Source organism: Adiantum capillus-veneris, chromosome 7 (genome assembly GCF_014529385.1).
Source record: "Adiantum capillus-veneris isolate H3 chromosome 7, ASM1452938v2, whole genome shotgun sequence".
Taxonomy (NCBI): Eukaryota; Viridiplantae; Streptophyta; class Polypodiopsida; order Polypodiales; family Pteridaceae; genus Adiantum; species Adiantum capillus-veneris.
In genome coordinates, this window is record NC_140937.1 from 17,097,791 (window position 1) to 17,121,498 (window position 23,708).

Below are 23,708 nucleotides of genomic sequence, written 5' to 3' on the forward strand. Positions count from 1 at the left end.
ATCGTTGAAGCTCCTGAGGTAGTCGGTGCCTCTGACGCTGAAACTGGGGCCCACCTAATCTTTGTACGTTCCATGAGACGATCCTCATGGGGAGCGAGAGAGAACTGATGCTGCAACAGCAGCTAACGCAGCAGCAGCTAACCGTGCTATCTTCGAGGCAGGCTTGGATGGGGAGTAATCCGCATCCGAGCGTCCTCGAGATAGGCGTGACTGCAAAGAGTGTCGAGTCCAAGCCCAAGTAGACCGAGCTGTGCGCAAAGCAACCTCCTCTGTCCAAGAGTCCTCATGTATGTGTACATAACATGGCGGGCTCTACATGTCAGCAGAGAAGTGGTGGGCGCTGAGCCTATCCTGGAAAGGAGTGGAAGGTACTCCCTCCTCAGGCCGGGGAAGCAGACTGAGATGGGCAGGTCTACCTCCTCGACAAGAACGTCGGTAGCTGGGTCGAAACCGTGGCGCCACTGTGGAAAATGTGTTTGAGCCTTGAACTGCACGGATGGCCAGGGGGCTCATCGCAATGACCTTGGACGCCACCTCGGGAGTCTCAAACTCTATCTGGTAGTAACCACGTCCGATAAGAAGGGCAGGTCGCCACGAGATGGTTGGGCCTGTCGGCACTGAAATCCGGGTAGTAAAAGGGTGTCTAGGCTCAGTTCAAAGTCATTTAGGCCCCTTGCGACACTTATAAGTTGGTTGGGTACTAGGGAATTAGCTCAAAAGAGGCATAAGGGACACATGGCGGCTCCAAATACGATTGCCAGAAGCATCAACAAGAGGAGGCGCCCAATTTGAGAGTGGAGGCTAATTTTTGTTCATAGGAAGTGCTATAGTGTGTGAGTAGGGGTGCAGGTGCTCACAGCTTTAATGGAAAGCTTGCCTTCTCCCTTGCTCTATATAGCGCAACGATTTGCTCTCACACATCTCTCTCTCCCCTTTGCACATATGGTAATGCCCCACTAGTTGGGCTTATCAGATGACATGTACAGTTCTGGGGGTTTTATGCGTGTTTGCCAAGGCAAGAGCCTTCTGTACAGGAACCGGATTAGCAAATTGCTAATCCGCACGCGAATCGGAGCGCAGACAGAATTCGGCGAGCTGCAATTTCACGCCAGGTTTTGCAGAGAGCTCTAAAGTGAGTGGAAAGTCTATGTTTGCTTGGGATTTTGTCCGTGGAGACTTCTAGTGTGGTTATGTTGCCGAAATCGGGTTGGAGTAGAGGAATTTCAGCCCGATAAAAGTGGGACAGCTTGTAGAAGTTTACAGGTTTTTCTCAAGTATAATAAGAATAAAGAAATACCGAAAGGGGTGCCAGTCTTTGGGGCCAACAGGGTGTCGTTGTCTGCTTGGTAGCGCTCTAGCTGCCAGGCCGTGGTTTGTCTTGAAGTGTTGAATTCCAATCACATGCTTATTCGTGAAGTTCCTTTGTGTCTAAAGTTGTTAAGTAAAGAATCGGGTGAAAGCCTACGTCTACCGCCCTACGGGCCGGTTTCAGCATATCAGGCCAAAGTGATCCGAATCCTCTGACGCAGTCTCCGTCGATGCTGTGTAGTCCTCCGCAGCCGCACGCGTCTGGATCTCCCTAGCTCGGTCTCTCAGTCGATCAACGTGCCTTTGGTGTGAGGAGAATGTGGGCTCTGCTATGGTAGTAGCTCTTGTGGCTGTCCAATGTCCACTCTAAAGAGGTATGTGATCCGTCACTGGGTCTTACTAGCCTCTCCTCTCATGAGGCTCTCTCGATGTCTTCGCAGCTCGAGCAAAAACAATCCCAGGCATCTTTGGTCCTTGTACTCCATGACTTTAGAGAGTGGTTCAAAGCCCTCTCTGAACAGGCAATGGAAGTAGCCTCATATCTCATAGTAGACTAGGCAGTGGCATGTGTAGTGCAACTCTGTCTCAGGTTCCATGTGGCATAGGGGGCATGTCCTGGCCTTTGCTGTCACTCCGCAGTATCTTCCAGTCTCGACACGAGGCTAGTGTGAAGATGTGCATATCTGGCCGATAGCACATCGTATCCCGTTAGACAAGTGTGTGTCCATGTATCTGGGTCTTGTCACAAAGCCGTCCTCCGTAGGCTGGAGAAGATGCTCTCTGTAGAAAGCCATCTTCGTGCCCAGCTCCTGTGTTCGCTGTATCGCTAGCCGCGCACCTAGAGGAAGCCGACGAATTCACGGCCCTTTCCTTCAATTGGGCTGATTTCCAAGACAAGCTCAAGGCGCGGTTTATGCCACCTTAAAACCTCGCACGATTTAAGGACGATTGGCACGCTCTCAAGCAAAATGGTATGCCGGTTATGTCCTTTTCTAATCGTGTTTTGCAGCTAGGTACCCAATTATGCAAGTCGGATGATAAACACAAAGAGGCATTCTTTTATGGATTGGACGAATATATCAAGTACGATGTTGAGGTGCTCGATCCAATCGATCTCAACAAGGCGGTAGTGATTGCTCTCACACAGGAGATGAAGCACAACAAGGGAAGCCTAAGGAGAACAAAAATTCCACAAGTATCTTGCAAACTTCTCAAAACCCTCAGAACGGTAAGAACAGTAAGAATGGTAACAATGGTAACTCTTCTAACCAATCTTCCAACAGTCTCTCAGAAAAGCATTCTTCCAATGAATCTAAGGGTAAGGCTAACACAATTGCTAAACCTAAGCTTACTCCAGATGAAAAGGTAGCACAAGGAATTGTAGGAGGATACATCACATTGGAAGAGCAAAGCACTTATTCTAAAGAAGGTCGTTGTTTTCATTGTCACATTAAGGGTTGCATAAAAAGAACATGTCCTAAGCTTGAATCGAATGAATCTAAAGAATCCACAGAATCCACTTCCTCTGTCAATGCAATTAATGATAACACGAGTGTGCCCCAAGTTTCTCATGACCCTCCCATTGATGATTCTCTCATTAAATGTTATGGTCGTACGTCGGGGCAGCGTTTTGTCATATTGTTTGACCCAGGTAGTATGCATGATGTCATCAGTCCCTCTCTTGTTGAGAGAGCCCGCCTCGAAGTTAGTCAGAGATCTCCTATCGAGGTCTCTGGCTTTCTTCCCGGTATGGACGCTCTCATCACGAAGGAGTGCCTTGATGTGTTGTTTGCAATTCAAAAAGCTGCCTTCACTAGAAGATTTCTTGTCTCTCCTCTCTCAGGATGTGATATGATATTGGGCATTCGATGGTTTCGTGATGCTAACCCCTCATTGATTGGGAGGCTAACACTTTCACTCTCAATGCCAAAACTCATTCTCCCATTGTCATTCATGGAGAGGACATTGTTCATTCTCCATCTCTCATTGCTAATATGCAGGACAAGATTGAACCGATTCATGAGAAGGAGACTCTCTCAGTCTCTTTTTCTCCAAAGCATGACACACAGAATTTGCATGATTGTGAGCAGCATGATGATTTGATTGACAATGATCAGCATGATGATTTGGATGATAAAGACAAGCAGGATGATTTGGATGATCAAGATGTGATTTCTCACAAGCATGATGGGTTGCATGAAGATGTGATTGTTGACAAGGATGATATGTTAGTTGATGCTTTTTCTAGCGAAGCTAACCTCGTTGCAGATTCTATCAATCACGAAGCATCGATCTTGGCTCTCGAGCCTAGGTCCAAAGAACCCTCACACGAAGTATTATATGTTCGCATGATTGATACGCACGCATTGTTCGAATGTTTCCTTTGTGATCGTTTCCTATATTTTAGTCAGCATCTTTATGTGATCTCTTTTCCTAGGCATGACATATTGTATGTTGAGCAGGTTTCTCTCATGGATGAGCACGAATGTATGCGGATTTCTCATGAAAATCTGAAAGGTATGTATGTAAGGAAGTCACATTCCATGTCTCTTACTTGGCATGACAGTTTCCGAACGAGCGCATGAAAGAATGAGCACCAAGCATGGGCATTTCCGTTGTGAATTTCCACAGTTGATTGCTCTAGATCAAAAGAGAAAGATTCAATCTCATTGTTTGCTTGTGTTTGATGAATGGTTTGTCACTCCGTCTCTATGTTCATCTACATTGCATGCACAGTCTTTGAGGAGGACAAGATTTTTTTCACTCACTTTACATGGAATGAGTATGTTCATGATTTTGTGTTGGAAATGGTTTCAGGAATTTTCAGCCATGGAGATTCTTAAAGAAGAAAGAAGCATGACTCTCGACGAAGTTGAAGCATTGAAGGAGCCGTAGAAGACTTTGTCGCTTTCGGCGCGGCCCAGTGAAGCAAGCGTTGCAGACCTTTATGAAGTTCAAGTACCGCACGACCCACACATCAGAGTGGGCCGGCGAAGAGTCCCTTCCAGGATTCCGGATGCTATTGGCAATCTCCCTCGACGCCATACAGTTTGGTACCAGTACCTCACTTTGAAAAGGAGGGGATGTCACGTGACACATCCAACCCTATGTGTCCGTGGACAAGCTACAGCACGACAAGGGTTCAGTCAAGTCCAATCAGTCTAGATTAGAAGTGATCTGGCACTTTTTGTGAGTCTATTCGTAGACCGTGCATGCCCAGTAGATGCATATCCTTTGGTTGCACACAGCATGATCATCAGTACTCCCATCAGAATCCATCAAGGGAATTTTCCAGTGCATTTAGCCTATTTTTGACATATTTCACTTATTAATTTAAGTGACTTCCCAACAAAAGTAGGTAGGGCAATTTTGCTAAGGAAATATATAAGCAAACCAAAGCTAGCACTAAATGGCAGAAGAGGCAGCAAGTGCTCCAAGCTCAACAGGAAACTTCTCAGCAGACCCCCCCAAGGAGATCTAGCATTTTGCAAATCCAGCATCACCTAGCGTTTTTGCTCAGCATCCCCTACACCTTGGCGTTTTCAGCAATCCTCTCATCGCCCACAGTGCCCCTCACCTAGCGTTTGCAAACACCAGCTTTGCTAGCATTTTTGGTCATCAGATGCCATAGCGTTTTTGGATTTCAGCCCCAGCTTTGCAGTGTTTTCATCGCCATCAGAAGGCTGCAATTTCAGCAGCGTTTTCAACCACAGATCACAGTAGCCATCAATGTTTTTGTCAAGAAGATTCAGCCTCGGAAAACGCAGCCAAATCTACGTTTTTCAGCAGTCCGAATCAGCCCCGAAATTCAGCAGATAGCGTTTTTTGGACAGCAATTAGAAGGTTGCAGATTTCAGCCCTTAGGTCATTGTCGTCGTCCCGTCATCGTCACCAACATAGTCCAAAGTTGCATCATCATTGTACCACTTTGTGCAACCAATAGTAGACCACTCTCGTCGGCGAGAGTGGGGCCTTCGGAGGAGGGTTTTACAACGTCTCTGGTGTCGTATCTCTCTTCTCTCTTTCTCTCAGTCTCATAGACTTGCACGCACAATATCCACCCACTTTGTTCGTGATCACAGCACTCTTCATAAAGAACGGAAGGCTCTCCCTTCCATAAGAACTAAAAGGAACCTTGAGCAAATATGGATCACTCATCTTGAGAAAATACAACATTCATTCCGCTGCACCTTACATGACCTCGGACTATGTAAGAGTCATAGAGGGTGCATCCAGTGAGTACTAGGAAGGGGGGCAATCTGTCCATGCTGAAACCATGAAGTCATCTCCGCGTACAAGTATGTTGTATCTCCCTACATAGCTAGTGTCACAAAGTGATGACGTGGCGGATAGCAGAAACCCTAATTTCTGCCAGAAACCCTAAAATTCCTGCAAACCCTAATTTTTGCCAAAAACCCTAAATTCCGAAAATCGCGGAGGCGGATTATTATTATAAAAATAAAAAAATAAAAAATTTTGGAAAATGATGAGCGACACGAATTTTGCTTTTGCTTTTTTTTTATTAAAAAAATGAAAAGAGTCTCTAAGAGAGAGAGAGAACTGATGCTTTTGATTTTAAAAGCTTTTGGGGCTCTGCTTTTGGGCATCCCTTGTAACCTTTAAATTAGTGGTGAGGGCCTCACTTCTCAGAGCATCTGGACGCAGAGTGTGAGAGTGAAACCCTAACCGCTCTCTTGTACTTTGATGATTGATTAATACAAAAAGAAATACCAAAAGGGGCGCCAGTCTTTGGGGCCAATATCTCTAGGCACGGAACTCCGCCGGGCCAGTGCAAATCTATTGTGATCTGTGAATTGTTTTGAAGTGGTTATTTGGTGCTGTCGCGGTTGATTCTTGACTTGGAGTGTCCAAGTCTGTTACAGTGGTATCAGAGAACGGCCGATTTCTCTTCTACGGGAAATCCGATCCTCGAATTTTTTTCCGCGGCACCTATGGCTTCAGGCAATGATCAGTCGACTCCCTCTGCATCTGGAGATGCAGGCTGGGATCACAACGAAGATTCAGACAGAGAGTATGGCCCGCCTCGGCCTACTCAGGCGAAGCAAACAGAGATGGAGCGTCGTCAATTGATTGGCGATGCAACAAAGATGATGCTCAATTTTGCCAAGGACCCGAGGATGGTAAAATATATGAACCAGACCTCTTTGAAAGAGGTACAGATGGAGTGGCAGAGAACCACAACACCACTCCCGAAACCCGCTCTCAAGAAACCTTCTGCCTCCAAGAAATATACGGAGAAGGAACTAGAGAACGTGGTTGATGCACGGATTGCTCAGCTTTTCGACGTGCAAAAGAAAGGCAAAAAGCACGGCAAAAAGCAGAACAAAGGTACTGACTTCCCGGGATATTTGGGTCGTCAGTCGACATTCGACAAAGCAAAGAAACGGAAGAAGCGTGTTCGATTTGAAGGAGTACCCAGTTCTTCTTCTTCTTCTTCTGACAGTTCTTCTAGCTCCTCGGATTAGTGTGAAGAAGACAGAAAAAAGCAAAAAGCGAAGTAAGACACAAAGCTTCGGAACGGGCAAGAAAAAGGCAAAGAAGGCTACATTTCGCCCAGAGACTGACAGTTCTACTGAGGACTCGTCTACAGAGAGCTCAGATTCTGATGACGGAAAGTTTTATGCGAACAAGAAGAATTTTTACAAAGCCAACCAGTATGACTTTCTCGAAGATAAAAGCAAGAAAGTCCGAGAGTTTAAGGAAGGTGGCCACTCGATCAAGTTTGATACTTTTCAGGATACTCAGATGCTTCGAAGGCTTTGTCTTTTATACAGCAGTTTGACATCGCTTTCGCGGGAGGACGCTATTCAGAGCACTCCAAGATTCGGAGAGCTGCCTCTTACTCTGAGGGGAATGCTCGTACTTGGTGGTCCACGCTTCTATTAAGCAAGACTGTGCCAGTTACATGGCTGAAATTCAAGAGGCTTTTTATTTCTTCTTGGTTGACTCAAGAGTTTGAGCGAGATATACGAGCTGCTTGGAACCATCTCCGGATGACCAAGAGCGATACAGTGAATTCTTATTGTGAAAGATTCTGGAGCTCTTTTCTACCCGCCTCTTCATTCAAGAAGATCTCGTTCAGAGAACAGATTGAGCGGTTTACCTTGGGTCTACCTACAGAGATCCGAGATCACTGCTTGGAACAGAAGTCAGCTTCTATTCAGGAGTTGATGAGTCATGCGAAGCGGGGCTTTGCCATTCACTCTGGCAGTCTGACCTACCCCACAGATGAGGCCATGACACCACGAGCCAAACAGACTTCTGGGAATGAAAGTAGAATGAAAAAGAGCAACCCAGAGAAAAAAAAGGATGCACGACCCAAGCTTACTCCTGAGGAGACAGCTCACTTCATCAGAGAGGGGAAGTGCTTTGGATGTGGGGAACATGGACATATTTCCGCAAAGTGCCCTGATAAGGCACAGAAAGAACAGAATGATAAAGACGACGACAGGTCTGAGAGTTCGAGAGCAGCTGAGGAATGTGGCAGAAAAGGCAGATACAAAAGCAGAACTGGTATCACATGGCGTGGGACCTGCACCGAATCTAATGAATGAAAGTACAAACTTTGCCGCTTTCGGGGCAAAGCGAAGGATCAAGAAGCTCTTTTGAAGGAGCCAAGGCCAACTTCTTTTCACTTGGAATTGGCGGCTCGATTTGGAACTACGCCCGATAGACTGACGCCAAAGGCGGAGGTAGTTCGACTGGCACCCGGATGGGATGTTGCCATTACACCGAGCATTGGCAAACTTCGTTTGGAATGACAGGGGTGTTCAGGGCACGTGAGTGACGTTCTACTCGGGATCCCTTGGTACCACAAGAACTACGCCGTGGTTGACTACCGGGCCGAGAAAGCGACTTTGATAAATGAAGGGCTTAGAGATTGTACTTGATGAACTTCAGTTTCCTTACTCATTCTTTTGGGAGAACTGAACGATGGATAAAAGTTGAATATGTTTTCACCTGAAGAAAAGAACGCCAAGATTTTTTTTTGTCCACGCTCATGCCGATTGCTTTTGAGAGGGCCTGAATATCATACCATTGATCTGATATCTGGAAGCACGCCACCGAATCGGCCACCTTATCGTGTGAGCCGAGTACAGAATGAAAAGATTATGAACTCAGTGAAAGACCTCTTGGAAAAGGGTCTTGTCCAGCTTAGTACTTCACCGTATTGCTCTCCAGTGTTGTTGGTTTTGAAGAAAGACAGATCTTGGAGAATGTGCATCGATTATAGCACTCTCAACGAAATCACCATCAAGAACAGATTTCCGATTCCTAGGATCGATGATATACTCGACAGGTTACAAGGATCCTCATGCTTTAGCAGGATTGACTTGAAGAGTGGATATCATCAGATCAGGAGAGCGCCAGGAGATGTCTACAAGACAGCTTTTCGGACGACTTTTGGGTTATTTGAGTTTTTGGTGATGCCTTTTGGCTTAACCAATGCTCCTGCGACATTTAACCGGATGATGGACAGGATTTTTCGAGAGTACAGGCTATTTGTTGGCACTTTCTTTGACGACATCATTGTTTTCTCCAAGAATGAGGCAGAACACAGAGATCATCTGCTTCAAGTCTTTCAGGCATTACAAGATCACACGTTAGTGATTAATGCAAAGAAAAGTGAATTTTTTCCTACCAGAGATACACTTTTTGGGACACATTGTGTCAGCAGCAGGAGTGCAAATGGACCCGGCCAAGATAGAGACTATCCGTGATTGGCCCGATTTGAGGAATGTCCATAAAGTTGGAAGCTTCTTGGGACTGTGTTCGTACTACAGGCGGTTCATACGAAAGTTTGCAGAGGTTGCTTCCCCTTTGCATATCTTGACACAGAAAGGAGTACCTTTTTCGTGGGGACCCACAGAGGTGACTGCCTTTCAGACATTGAAAGAGAAATTCACTACAGGACCAGATTTGACTTTGCCGGACTTGCAGAAGTCATTTGAAGTATTTTGTGACGCTTGTGGTCGTAGTGTAGGTACGGTCTTGATGCAAGAAGGCCATGTCATAGCTTACGAGAGCCGTTTGTTCTCTAGGCCGGAGATGACAGCACAGATCTATGGGAAAGAGCTTTTGGCGGTTATCCACGCTCTTACTCAGTGGCGGCATTACCTACTCGGAGCAGATTTTACTGTCTTTACAGACCATCAGAGTTTGCGCTACTTCTTGTCACAGAAGCAGCTTTCGGAAAAGCAGATGCGGTGGGTGAACATCTTGTCACGGTTCCACTTCCAGATTGGCCATGTGCAGGGACAGAAGAATGTGGTGGCAGATGCTTTGTCTCGAAAACCGTTGGTTCTGGCTATTTCCGCGATACATCATAGGAGCTTCGAGGATATGGTCGATCAGTATGCCATAGATACAGATTTTGCAGATATTTTCACACGGATACCGGATGGGGAGACAGTAGCGCGATACTCCCTTCGGGAAGGCTACTTGATGAAAAAGACTATGTTGTGCGTTACACAGCCGTTGAGGGAAAAGGTTATGACTGATTGCCACTGTCCACCTTTTACGGGTCACCGCGGCATTGCTACCACCATGAAAGGGGTAGAGAGAGATTTCTTTTGGCGGAGACTGAAGAAGGATGTGGAAGAGTTTGTGCGCAGTTGCTTGGTATGCCAGAAGGTCAAGTTTGACAGACATAAGGCACAGGGATTGTTACAGCCTTTACCCATACCCACACGCCCCTGGGAAAATATTGAAATGGATTTCATTTTTTTTTATCTCCCGAGAATACAGAACGATCACGATGATTTTCCGATTACATGGCACGCTTGAGACGATTGTCTCCGACAGAGACCCCAGATTTATGAGTTTGTTTTGGAAGGCAATTTGGGAGAACATTGGCACGCGGTTGCAGTTCTCGTCATCGTTCCACTTGCAGACTGACGGGCAATTTGAGATTGCCAATTCAGTGATTTTAGATTTATTGAAGTCTTGTATCTCGGATCAGAAGACTCAATGGGAAAAGAACCTATCTTTGGTGGAATTTGCCTACAATAACACGATACACTCTTCGACGGGGAAGACGCCATGAGAGATTGTTGAAACTGCTGCGAAGGTTCCATGCTTCCTGAGCACGAAAGATTAGAAATTTGAAGCGGATGAATATTCGCGAGATTTGGATACGGCTTTTGCCAAGGTTCGCGACACTTTACAGAAGTCTCAAGAACGACAGAAAAAGGCAACGGATCGCCATCGTCGCGACTAGAAACTGAAGGAGGATGATTGGGTGCTCTTACTTTTGAGAAGGCACGCCTAAGAAAGAAAAAGGGAAAGGAGAGGCTTTTTCCAAAGCTTAGTATGTGATACTACGGACCTTTCCAGATCACTGACAAGATAAATGATGTCTCCTTCCGATTGGAACTGCCAGATACTTGGAGGATTCATAATGCATTGCATGTGAGTCTCTTGAAACCTGTTAAGGGTGATGTGCCTGATGATGGGGAGCCTGATGAGCAACCCAAAGTGGAAGAAAACGAGGAGATCCTTGTTCCTGAACAAATTTTGGCACATAATGATACGAAGAAAGGTAAAGTCCGAAGGCGGTTCTTGGTTAAGTTCAAGAACTTTCTTGCATTTGATGCGAAGTGGATGGAGGAGGAGGACCTAGCAGATACTCCTCGGATTGTGAAACTTTACCTCGATGTTTTGGTTTAGCATAGTCTACTCCAAACGGAACCCAGAACTCAGCTTGGCCGAAGATCTGGTGCAGTGGGATGCACAAGAGGGGAGTCACTCCACTCCTTTGTCAACAGATGCCTCGATTTTGATACTAAAGTCACTGATGTCTCTTTGAGCTTCAAGGATACTGAGAGCTGACAGTATTCTGCTGGATGACTTTATAAAATGGAATTCCTGATTATGATACTGATTTGTTCTTGACTTCTTGTGAGTGCAGGAACTGATAGACGAAATGACTGCAGCATTTTGGTCTGATTGATCTCGAATAGACATGGTTGCAATAGGGGTTAGTCAATCGGACATCGATGAGGTCCCGATTGGACCTAGATGTGATTGCTAGCTACATTGCCGATAAATCATGGTCTAAGATCCGAATGAATGTTGAATGTCATGTGATGTCCTGTGATGTTCTGTGATGTCGTGTGATGTGACTGTCGATTCTGTACATGTGCTAGATGTGCGTTCCTAGTACGTAGGTACTAACAGTCAGTGTCTGCTAAGACGGTTTATGGCTTTTGTCGGTTTTGCAGGCGTAATCGCGGTCGATTACAATGCTTTTAAGAGGGGGGTATGTCACAAAGTGATGACGTGGCGGACAGTAGAAACCCTAATTTCTGCCAGAAACCCTAAAATTCCTGCAAACCCTAATTTTTGCCAAAAACCCTAAATTCCGGAAATCGCGGAGGCGGATTATTTTATTTTTTATTTTATTTTTTTATTTTTTTTTTGGAAAATGATGAGCGACGCGAATTTTGCTTTTGCTTTTTTTTTATAAAAAAAAAGAAAAGAGTCTCTAAGAGAGAGAGAGAACTGATGCTTTTGATTTTAAAAGCTTTTGGGGCTCTGCTTTTGGGCATCCCTTATAACCTTTAAATTAGTGGTGAGGGCCTCACTTCTCAGAGCATCTGGACGCAGAGTCTGAGAGTGAAACCCTAACCGCTCTCTTGTACTTTGATGATTGATTAATACAAAAAGAAATACCGAAAGGGGCGCCAGTCTTTGGGGCCAATATCTCTAGGCACGGAACTCCGCTGGGCCAGTGCAAATTTATTGTGATCTGTGAATTGTTTTGAAGTGGTTATTTGGTGCTGTCGCGGTTGATTCTTGACTTGGAGTGTCCAAGTCTGTTACAGCTAGCTGTCGAGAGGACTCAAGTACTAGGCAGGTATATTTGTCTCTGGGAAGGTCCCACACGCGGTGTATAAAGGAGACTGATCTGGTGAGCGCCTCAACCACTAGTGGGGGGGCAGCTAGCTTTGCTCGGATAATGTCACGTGGTACTGAAGCCTTGGCTCTAATAAGCTGCGAGATCATAGAGACCAGAGGCTTCTCCATGTTCGCCCATCCATTAGTACGACCCGACCTTCCATGATAGTCCAATGAAGGCCCCCATATCTGAGCACCATAGAGAAATGCGGAAGCCACCAAAGTGAAAGAGCCACAGCTTCGACCGAGGCTCGTGAAACTGAGCTTGTGAGCACATCGTCTCCAATCCACCCAATGCTGCATAGGCTCTGGTCAATCTAGTCTCTGCTGCTCTCCTCAGTGAAAATGTTGGTCCGTTAAACACCACCCCAAGGTAAGTGTAAGCATCTGTATACTCCACTGTCTCATGGCTGTATGTAAATGCGGGTGCTATCTCCTATTCCATTGTGGGGTGGTATTTAACACCATAACCTTGGTTTTACCAAGGTTGAGAGAGAGAGAGAGAGAGAGAGAGAGAGAGAGAGAGAGTCTTGATATGCTTCCATCCATCGTACATCACTTTGATACTCCATTTGTTGCATACAATTTTTACCATAATTCGCTACATTACATTATGGATCATGTGGCAGGCACGTTGTGCTCACATCTTAGGCTGGTAGCTTTCTCCAACATCTACCACCTTGACAGCTATCTGATCAGCGAAGCCTGCTTTGACAATAGCACCTTAGTGTGTGGATCCTTATTATTTAATCATACAATGAAGAATGATACGAGGGTTAGCATGTTCATGGACAACCACACACGCTACGCCAAGGTGCATGGGCCCTTTACCCAACAGAATATGTGGAGTAGCAGAGTGTCACAAACTCTTGACGTGTCAACCACTAAAGAGGAAGGGGGTTAGGACTCCCTGCTCCCATAGAAACATGGGGCCAGGGTCAAGGTCGGGGTCAGGGTTGGGACGGCAAAAGTTAAGGAATGGGGTCGAGACCCGGAATGACCCAAAAAATTCATTTTTTCTTGATTCTTTCGAACTACACGTATGTGCCATAGTGGTAAGACCACTTTGAGCAACGAATTGCACCAAAAAAGACAAGAAACATGACTCATAATAGCAAAATACGCCAATAAAACATCGATGGCATTATGGCAAATACAAGTAGATAAATACATGCCTCAAAGGGCTCAAAATGGCAATTGATAAAGAGGGAAAAAAAGGTTAAAGCCTAACTAGAGAGGGGATGAGGCTTGAGCCCACAATGGGACATAAAAACCCGGAAGTGCTTGCCTCATCAGAAGGCGGAATATAAATCTCTACATCCTGAAAGTCGAATTCATCAAGCTGAGATCAGGAGTCACCTCTGCCTCTGCCTCTGCTTGTGTCTCTTGTCTCGTCCTCTAAATGCTCATTGGCCAAAGTGGCCTCATCCAGTGTCATCTCCCACTCACAGAAGGGATTTGCCTTCTTTTTCAGTTCTACGCAAAGCATGCGCAAGTTAGAACACTAAATCATTGGCCCTTTGGACCCCAAGACATTTCTTCTTCCTAGAGGCAATGTGGCTGTGCACACTTCAAAGTTGCTCTAAGCAATTGGAGCTTACGGCTTGGCAAAGAACACGAATGACAAACTCCATAATCCTCCCACCATAATGGCGCCCCAATGTTGTGCGATCCAATAAACAGTAGAACCATAGGTGCCCTTCTTTTGCCGATAGAGAGAGTTGATTTCTAGTCGTGCGCCGATGATCTTTGTCACAACAAAGGCGGTTCCAGAAAAGGTTGAACCCATTTATATTCTCTTTATCACTCTCTTGCTTTTTGCCTTGAAATCTTGGGTTGACCACGAAGGCTGCTGCATGTAGGGAAAGTAGTACTCATTTGACTTAGAAACACACAAGGACGTGATTTCTTCGCCGTCACCCTCACCTGCCACAAGATCATCGAACTTCTCAATCATATGATCCATGGCTTTAGACTTTGCCTACGCATGGTTGGATGCCATCAATGTCACGAGACTGTGTCAACCACTACATATCTTTGTTGGTTTCTTTCTCTTGAGTTTCGCTTAATTTTTGGGACCCTATTGTTGAAATCACAAATGCTCGGGCATTGCATGGCCAATGTGAAACGGTCGTTGACCAAGAGTTTCACCTGCAAGAGTCAAGGCCAGGCAGCCAACACGAGATGGTTGGGCCGATCCGCCTTGGAATCTGACTAGTAAAGAAGTGGCTAGGCTCAGTTAAAGTCATTTAGGCCCCTCGGCAAGACTTTATAAGTTGGTGCGTACTAGGAATTAAACCAAAAGGAGAAAACTGGACACATGGAGAGCAACATGCAGGCCAAGTCAACTTCCAGAATGTCTTATCCAAGCTAGAAGCCCCCAAAAATGAGAGGGGCTGATTTTTATTGATTGTGAACATAGCGTGTGTGTGAGTAGTGGGTGCAGGTAATCAAAGATTTAATGAAAAGCTTGCCTTCTCCCCTGTCTCATGCAGCACGATGATTTGCTCTCGCGCATCTCTCTCCCCCCTTTGCACATATGGTAATGCCCCTCTAGTTGGGCTTCTCAAATGACCATGTACAGTTCTGGGGTTTTTATGCGTGTTTGCCAAGGCAAGTGCCTTCTGTACAGGAACAGGTAAGGGCCTTCTATACAGGAACCGGATTAGCTAATTGCAAATTCCCTATAGGTACGCACAGTTCCATCGCAAAGGAATGCAAAAACAATGAGTTTTCTCGCGTGAAAACTCATCCAATATACAAGGAGAACTGTCCCATTACGTGTGGGAGCTTCTGAGGCACGCGTAGACGTGTTTGCTCCGCTCAAAATGATGCAAAACAGGGAATTACAGCCTACTTTCTTTTTTGCAGGTGTAGGGTTTCGCACCTAGACTACAAGGTAATGCAAGGGGAGCCTCAAGAAGGCCTTGGGTGCTTATATAGGACAATTTAGAGAAATTTCCTGCGAGGAATCTCGTCTAATTCAAAGGGCAAGTGACCCTACAAAGGCGGGAGCTCGAGGGCTACCTGCAGGAGTGATCGGCAAGTGAATTGGAGCGTAAAACAGAGAATTGCAGCTTGCTGTAATTATTTGCTGGTTTAGGATTTTGGCCAATTTTGATGCTTGCAAGTCCTAGAACCTTCGGGGACGCTAGGGAATCACCGAACAGGTGTTTTGGTGCATATTAGAGGCCAAAAACAGAGATTTCAGCGTGCTGCAATTTCTCGCCAGGTTTTGTGAAGTGTTCTAAGGTGTGTGGAAAGTCACAGTTTACTTGGGACTTTGTCCGTGGAGACTTCTACTGTGGTTAGGCTACCGAAATCGGGTTAGTATAGAGGAATTTCAGCCTAATAAAAGTGGGACAGCTTGTAGAAGTTTATAGTTTTTTCTCAAGTGTAATAAGAATAAAGAAATACCAAAATGGGCGCCAATCTTTGAGGCCAACTGGGTGTCGTTGTCGGCTTAAAAGCACTCTAGCTGCTGAGCCGTTGTTTCGTTTGAAGTGTAGTTTCCAGTCACACGCTTATTCGTGAAGGTCCTTTGTGTCGTAAAGTTTAACAATTTAAAGATCGGGTGAAAGCTAAAGTCTACCGCCCTACGGGCGGGTTTCATGGTTCCATTGTCATCTAGTCCGGTTAATCAATGACCTGAAGTAGGTGGACAATGGGCTTCACCATAGCATCAAGCGTCTTCACCTGCTCCCACCACTCGGTATCGTCGACTTGGGCTCTACACTCTCTGATTGCGGATTAAAACTCTTGCATGCGGCTGTACTCACCACTGAGAAATAGCCCTCTCAAAGCTCCACCACAAGTGGACAAGTGGGCAAGCATGAGGAAGTTGTAGGCAAAGCGGGTTTCTGAAAACTTCACGAGGGAGAGAGAGCTCCACTTTGAGAACTATGCCTCACCTTTTGGTGGTTGAGGAAAAAGGTGACCAAATGGTTGGCCTCCTCAATGGTAGGTGCAACCCATGACAATGCCCCTATGTCCTTGAGAAGATTGTTGAGGCAATGTGCCATGTAATCGAGAAGGTGAGTTGCGGGTACATGCGCTCAATGATAGCCCCGGACGCCCTATTTGATGCCTCTCCATCAACCATGCCCACCACATTCTTGGGTCAAATGATCTCAATGGTCGTCGCCCACTCAGCCCCAAGCACGTCGGCCGCTTTTCCACTGCCGGATGCATCATGAGAGTCGATGAAGTACATGTCCCCTCGAGAATAGACCACCACTCCATGGATGGACCTCATGCGGGTGTCGCTCCATCCATCGGCATGAACTTTTGATCATCAACTCAAATTTTAAGTAACAAAACAGCCTAGCCTTTTTCTGGTGTGGTTTATCTGGGACAAAATCAGCTGCATAATCATCTAGGGCATGGGCAAAAAAAAAAGTAATTCTCTCGTATCTCTGACCATCTATGAGAGGCTCAGAAATTATTTCAAACAATCTTTTTGCAATTCCCTTGTGTTAGAGAATTACCGTGAGCTGTGTCGACCAGCCGCTTGAAATCTTCTGGCCTGCCAAACCGACTGCTTATTGCGAACACGCCTGTCACCTGAAATGGCAATGGTAAGAAGCACAAGACATGTTCTCAAACGTGTCAAGAGCCCTTCTTATGTTTAAAGAATAGAAACAAAACGGAAAGGAACCTTGTATCCAGCAGTTGAGTAATCGCGATGTTCTTGAATACCAAATAACTGAATCACATTGTAACCAGCATCTTTTATGTAGGGCAAAACCTACAAGCCCACCGAACACAATCCAAATTCAGTCAAATAATCTGGTTTACCCATTATGTACATTGTCAAATGCGCTTCTCTCAACTCCCAATATAAACATTTTGCAATTAAGCAAAAAAAGCATCTCTTCACTCTGCCCTTGGTCACAATCTTCCGGTAAGAGAACTATGGACAAGCATGGGATTTGAAACATCCTATTGTGAAGAAGCTTACAGGGAGTCATTTGCTTACGTTATCAGTGAATTCCATAAATGTGGAAATTTTGGCCTCTGAGCCACTTATCCCAATATGACATTCGTATATGCGTAGAGACTTTGGTCTCGCTGGCCTCTCATGCTGCCACTGAAAAATCTCCCGAGGTGGTGGCTCCCAATATATAGAACTTGCTAGACCTCCATCTGGGTCTGTAATAAAACAAACAAGTAAATAAAAGAAAGCTTGATCAGACCCTGCAAAAGTCTTGCCACACTAAACCTAACAACACTTGATAACTTGTCAACGGGTGCTAGCTCAGTTGGTAGAGTCATAGCCTATGTGCCTAAGGTCTTGGGTTCAATCCCCCCTTGGCGACCTGAAGACATGTTCTAAGTCCTTAGGGACTGTTCCCATATGCGGGTGTGTGTGTGTGTGTGTGTGTGTGTGTGTGTGTGTGTGATATGGGGTGCTTCTCTCCCTACCTGTGATGCCGTTGTACATAGGGTGTGTGCGTGTGTTTCAAAGTTCTTGTACTCTCAAAAAAAAAAAAAAAAAAGCACTTGATAACTTATCAGTAACACTACATTTGTGGGGTAAACAATGGTCAACCTTAAAGAGCACCGCCACCATGGCTTCATGAACAATCTTTCACTGTCTTCTTGATACTTGGTATTTTGTCTACCAATTATGTATTTGAGGATATCAGTCGATACAACAGAACACATATTTTCCAATAAAACGTTTAACAAGCAGCAGGTGTGTGCTTCATGTAACATGCTACACGTCATATGCACAAAGCTTTGGTAAGTAATGTCGTTGTTCATACATATCTCCTTGCCAGACAAGCCAACCCTGAGCCAGCGTTAATACTTAAACAACTTGCAAATAAAGAGCGCAAGACAGACCTGGTAAAATATAAGTTGACCATGCTGATATGCGCTCCACTGGCCCCTCATTTGTATGAAGATAGATTCTGTATCTTCCACCGTGAGGTATACCAGGAGTATACTTTTCTTGCCATGCTTTTCTACCTTTAATCAGGTGTTTCCAGTATGCTAAAGGTGGCTTTTTAGCAAGAACACGTTTTGTCCATATGGGATCATCGACAATCTCAAGAGGCCGTTTGGACGGACCTTTCTTATTATACTTCCCATCGTATATGACATCTGTTGGTGGAAGTTCCTCATTACAATGACTTGCTTTCAAAGCTTTAACTCGCTCTTCCGCTTCGTCTCTCAGTTTCTCAAGCTCATAAAAAGATCCTTTTTCATAAGGATCCACAGTTTCGTGAGATCCAAAGAATACCTTAAACACCTCATTCGCCACTTGCTCATGTCGATCGTACATGTACTCATCCTCACCAGGCTCCCAATATTCATCATTGGCCCTTTGCAGAAGACTGTCTATGTCTGAGTTCTCATCTCCAAGGTCAAAATTATCCTTATAATTATATTCTTGATACCATTCGTCCTCTTCCTGCTCTTCCCTAAGCTTATCTTCAATGACTACACGCCATACCCCAAAGTCATCAGGTTGCTTACGATCTGCAGCATTCTTCCGGTGTTGCCAACTGTTAAAATCCCCAACTATTGAGCAGAACCGAGCACCTGCAAGACAGTACACAATTCAATAAAAGATAGCATCTGTAAGCAAAAGCACCACCAGGAACCTTAAGCTTCTAAAGCTGAAACACAAAAGCAAGAGAAAGGGGAATATCAAAAGAGAAATTCAACAAGTTCCTAGCAACAGAAGTACAATATCAATAAATATGGGAGATCATTTGCGATGACAGTGACAGGCATTTTTGTTGTCTGGACTACACACAGAGAGGCACTCCAAAGTATGATAAGGACTGAAATTTGAGTCCATGGAGTAAGCTAACGAGCTAGAGCAATACTGCTTAAGCACCCACTACACAGACAAAATCGACTTGGTTTGCCCTTGACAATAAATATCATCCACTTTCCCACCCCCAAGTCAGTAGGTCTCAAGAAACCATTGACACAAAATGAAACTAATTGTGTACCTTTTTCCCCTGCCTAGTTCAGGGTTGCTAGTGTTTTCCCGTTGCACCACTAGCGAACACACAAGCCCCCCAAAGCAGCTGAAGGGTAGAAGGCAAAGCCATTGCAACTGAACAAGCTGACCACAAAACTAGTCATGATTTGATTATTCTGGGGCAAAAGTTTGACTTTATCCTTGAAATTACAATGACCAAGGAGAGTTACATCTCAGAGTTCCTGAGTATGTGATGAAACATCTTCTTGGAGAAAGAGCCAAAGTCGGATGGGCAACTCACCAAGTTTAAGCAGCTTGTGGGGATAATGGAAAATTTTCCTACATGGCTAACACAGATGCATACACTGATGTTCGTCAAATCAAAATGATGTTTATTCATTATAACTTCCATGATTTAGAGAATGTGTTCTGCCAACCCACACCAGAACATTTACAATCAACATCAAAAATGACTTCAGAGAAAACTTGTGTACTCTTGACTAGTCTATCATATAATCAAATAGTGTAATATCATTTTGAACAGATTTGTAAGTTGCTTGAGTGAAGGAACACCTATTGACATGATCTCTACTCCTGAGCCTCAATTTAGCTGATTGGCACATATGTAATCAAAAGGATCTTACTCTTCTTGTGATCCATATCTCTTCTGCATGGTTTGCAGTATATGTAGACGAGACTGAGGATTTTATCACAAGAGGGGGAGGCAGTTGGTGACTGTCAATACCTAAAGTGGCACTATACTTTATGTTGAGTCTTAGACCTTTGACTTTCAAGAGGGACTCCAAGACTATGTAGATGCAGTAGAGGACTTCTACATATAGAGACGACGCACAATTCAGCCTGGTAAAACCAAGGTTATGATCTTTCATAATCTCAAGCTAGTGAGCTTGTGGAGCACAATCATGTACGCAGGCAGGAAGTTACAGGAATAGCCTTCCATGTATACCTCGTGTCAATTTCACCTTTCTGAGTGATGGTCTCTGAGCTAGGCGACACAGATGATTGTGACACAGGGATATGCAGCTGGATCTCTTTTTGCAAAAACACTATTCCCAGGCACCCTTCTAGGCCCCTCACTAAAAGGCAGCTACTGATACTTCCGTCACTCCACATTTATGTACATAGCAGTAATATGGGCTCAGGGTTGATCCCACGATGACTGGCACAGTTAGAAGCCACCTGAAATGGTTACGCCTTTTCATGTGATCCACAGCAAGTGATCCTTTTTCGTTCAATCAACTGACCCTTCTGCACTCATGTTGTTGAATCTTGTGGATTGTATTAAATAGCATGATAAATATGGTTGCTTGCAGGAAAATTGTAAAGACAATGGTTTACAGTTAAAAGCTCGCACAAGAAATGCATCCTGCGAGACCATTGATGAGGAAAAGGTCCAAAAGGAGCAATAAATACCAAAACAATTGGAGCAAAGCAGGGGTGGTCCAAGGAAGTCTAAAGGTTTGAGGCGGTTACAATCTCCTGACCTTAAAGTTTACTAACATTTCTTGTAAACACACTCATCATCTCATGTTCATGCTGTTTGTATTGAATGCCATGGCAATTGTGCTTACTTGCAAGAGAAATCATAAAGACAATGGTTTACACAAGAATGGGACTGGTGATTCATCTTTATTTGGCATAACTTCTTGCTCCATGAAAGCTTTCATTTTCAAGACTTTTCAAGGTTTGATGATAGCCAAAAACATGGTCATACCATGGCATACTGCTTTCCCTCGCTGTCTGACAGGCAAATTGTAGCAAGATACTTAAGAGCAAATGTAGGAAATAAGAAAAATCTAAAATATTCTTTAAAAAAGCCTGATTGTAGAACTACACAAAGTAACAACAATCAAACCAAAGACCTCCCTTATAAAAAACACTAAGCTTGGAGACAATACCAGGTGCCCATTCCACAAGTTCAACTCTATGTTTGCGATGACGATGCAAGCCAAAGATTTCATACCTGCAAGGACAGTGCCAAAATAAAATCAGTTTTCACACTAGAATAGATGCTTCAATTGGTTACACATAACAGAGAATCTTTGCAACAATATGGCATGATGATCAAAACTATTAATACACTTTCTAAACAGAAGAAACATAACATAAATCACGAGGACCATAGTTATCCTTTTGTTTTCCCGAGAAAAAGATCCTTCCATTAGTTAATAAAACTGCCCATAGGGCTACAACCACCTCTACTGGAGAGGGCTGCATCAAAACCAAGGGGAGACTCTCCCAGTGAGAAAACAAAATATGTACAATGGGGGCTAAATCACAGAATGGGAGGAGGAAAGAGCCACACACGTGGACAGTAGTGCCATCTGGGTGCACCCTGGACCATGGTAAAGAAAGGCCCTGGGCACCAGAGTCGCAGGAAAGCCTCTTTGCGCTCCCGCATGCGGTCGGAGCTGCCTTGGAGTCTGTCAAACTGACCCCTGAGAGTGTGAATAAGCTTCAACCAAAAATCCCGAACAATCTTTGCTGGTGGGACTGGGCGAGCCTCGAAGATGCGGAAGCAGCAGGCCCGCCAAATGAACCAGAGTGTCAGGCCACAGCCGAGCTCCCAGCACACTTCTCTCTCACTGCATTACTCCTAAGGGGTAAGTTCTGTGGCAAGCTCGAGTGTAGGTCGACCCCTCTGGATCACTATCATCCTGCTGGTGGAAGCCAACTCAAAATGGAGTGCAAGGCCCGTGAGAGTGGATCAAGCTGCAGCATCCCAAGTGTATTGTCGAGCTATGGAAAGGACCGGCATCAACCGAAGAACTCGAAGCCAACCCTGTTGTGCCATTGGGGTAGTCCCACAGACAGTGTTGCTGACTCTCCAAAGGATGGCCACAAGCTGCACAAGCTGCCGAAAAGCCATTGTGTACTAGCCAGCTCCCAACTGCAGTGGCTCTGTGTGCAACTAGCCACTGGAACAAAGTGACTCTCCTCGGCTGTCTGGAGTCCCACAACCGCTCCCGGAAACCTGAAAAGAACTCAACTGTGAGACCCTCCTCCTCCCAATGAAGCGCTGCAGTAGGACAAGCCTTTCTCCGTGCTGCCAGTATGTGGCGCCCCAGACGAGCTATGTACTGAAAGAAGGGGATCCCAAGGTGATCGGCTAAGGAGAAGGGGTCTCTCCAAAACCACTCTCTCGGGTCCCATTGCACTCATGCCAAAGGGCAGCCCAAGCCCAAAGCTGCAAGTGGCCTGTATCAAGACCTGCTAGGTCAGGATCTATGACACACATCCTCCCCCAGATGTCCAAAACTCGTGTCCTCTTAAAGCAACACTCTGCAACCTATGGAGCCTCTATTGAGACTCTATGGATGCGACCCTCGCCCTGAACCTCAAAGAACATGTGGGGTACGGACTCCAAGAAAGCTCGAATTGCGATGAGGACCTCCGTGAAGGCCCCCATCCATCTGGGAGCTGCTGTCTCTAGAGGGGTGAGCCAATCAGTTGGTAAAGCCTCTGTAATGTCCTGGCACATTCTCTGCGCTCCACTCATGCCTCGTAGCTGGATGCTCGTGAGTCTCCTCGGACAAACATGAAAACTCGAGCCAATTACCGAGAGTGCGAGCTGGACCCTCTACCATGGGACGCCACAAAACAAGAGGCCTACTACCAACCAGGTGGCCTCTCTGAGTGCTAACCATGGGGTTCCAAACAAGGGGCCGTAGCAAGCGCTCTTCCGTGCAAGTGGGTTGATGCTGCTCTAGGCCACTCCTCAATTGCTCCCAAGACCTAAGCAGGCTCGCAGCAAAACAATCCTCCAACCTCTTGCTCAAACCAACTCTGTGCATCTCTGTAAAAATCCACCTGATGGAAGGGCTCCAAGGTCATCCTACATGAGGCACTCGAGATCGAAGCCGATGAAGCAACAACTCCTTCCAAGGCTCCTCCCTTGGAAGTAGTCCTTTGACCACAAACTTCCCAAGAAGGGCTTTGCTCTGCTCTGTTGGGTCGATGATCCCTAGCCCTACATGAGGCACTCGAGATCGAAGCCGGTGAAGCAACAACTCCTTCCAAGGCTCCTCCCCTGGAAGTAGTCCTTTGACCACAAACTTCCCAAGAAGGGCTCTGCTCTGCTTTGCTCTGCTCTGCTGGGTCGATGATCCCTAGACCCCCCCCCCTAAGAACATGGTAAGTTGATGACTTGCCAAGCAACTTTGGCCCGGGCTAGCTGGGTGTCGCGCCCTGACCAAAGGAAATTCTAGCTAACTGATATAGGAGCTCGAGAAGATCCACCAAGACGTGATGTACAACATAGTAGCCAATAGCACCTGGTTGGCCACTACATTCTGCCTGCCAAAGAGAGTCGTGTTGAACTCCAATGCAACAACTTCCTCCTAATGGACAGGAGGAGGGGAGCAGTCTGTTGTTTAGAGGACAAGTCCAAGCCAACCTGACAACCTAGATAGCGAATTGGAGTCCTTGGGGGAATCCACCTGAAACCCTCACCTGACGACCGATCACGCGTAGGAGCACTACCAACCCAGAAAGCTATTGTCTTCCTCCAATTGATCAG

The 23,708-nt window shown here is 45.5% G+C and overlaps 1 protein-coding gene across 1 annotated transcript in view; it reads right to left on the reverse strand.

Moving 5' to 3' along the window:
- The window catches only part of EMB2729 (Alpha amylase family protein), a 177,882-nt gene that overhangs the window by 99,537 nt on the left and 54,637 nt on the right, over positions 1-23,708 (reverse strand). Inside the window, exons 3-7 of the mRNA XM_086515669.1 lie at positions 21,088-21,152; positions 18,076-18,777; positions 17,207-17,379; positions 16,886-16,975; positions 16,716-16,791 (exon numbers count right to left, since the gene is read on the reverse strand). Coding sequence (XP_086371795.1) covers positions 16,716-16,791; positions 16,886-16,975; positions 17,207-17,379; positions 18,076-18,777; positions 21,088-21,152 — 1,106 coding nt within the window. The remainder of the gene's footprint in view (positions 1-16,715; positions 16,792-16,885; positions 16,976-17,206; positions 17,380-18,075; positions 18,778-21,087; positions 21,153-23,708) is intronic.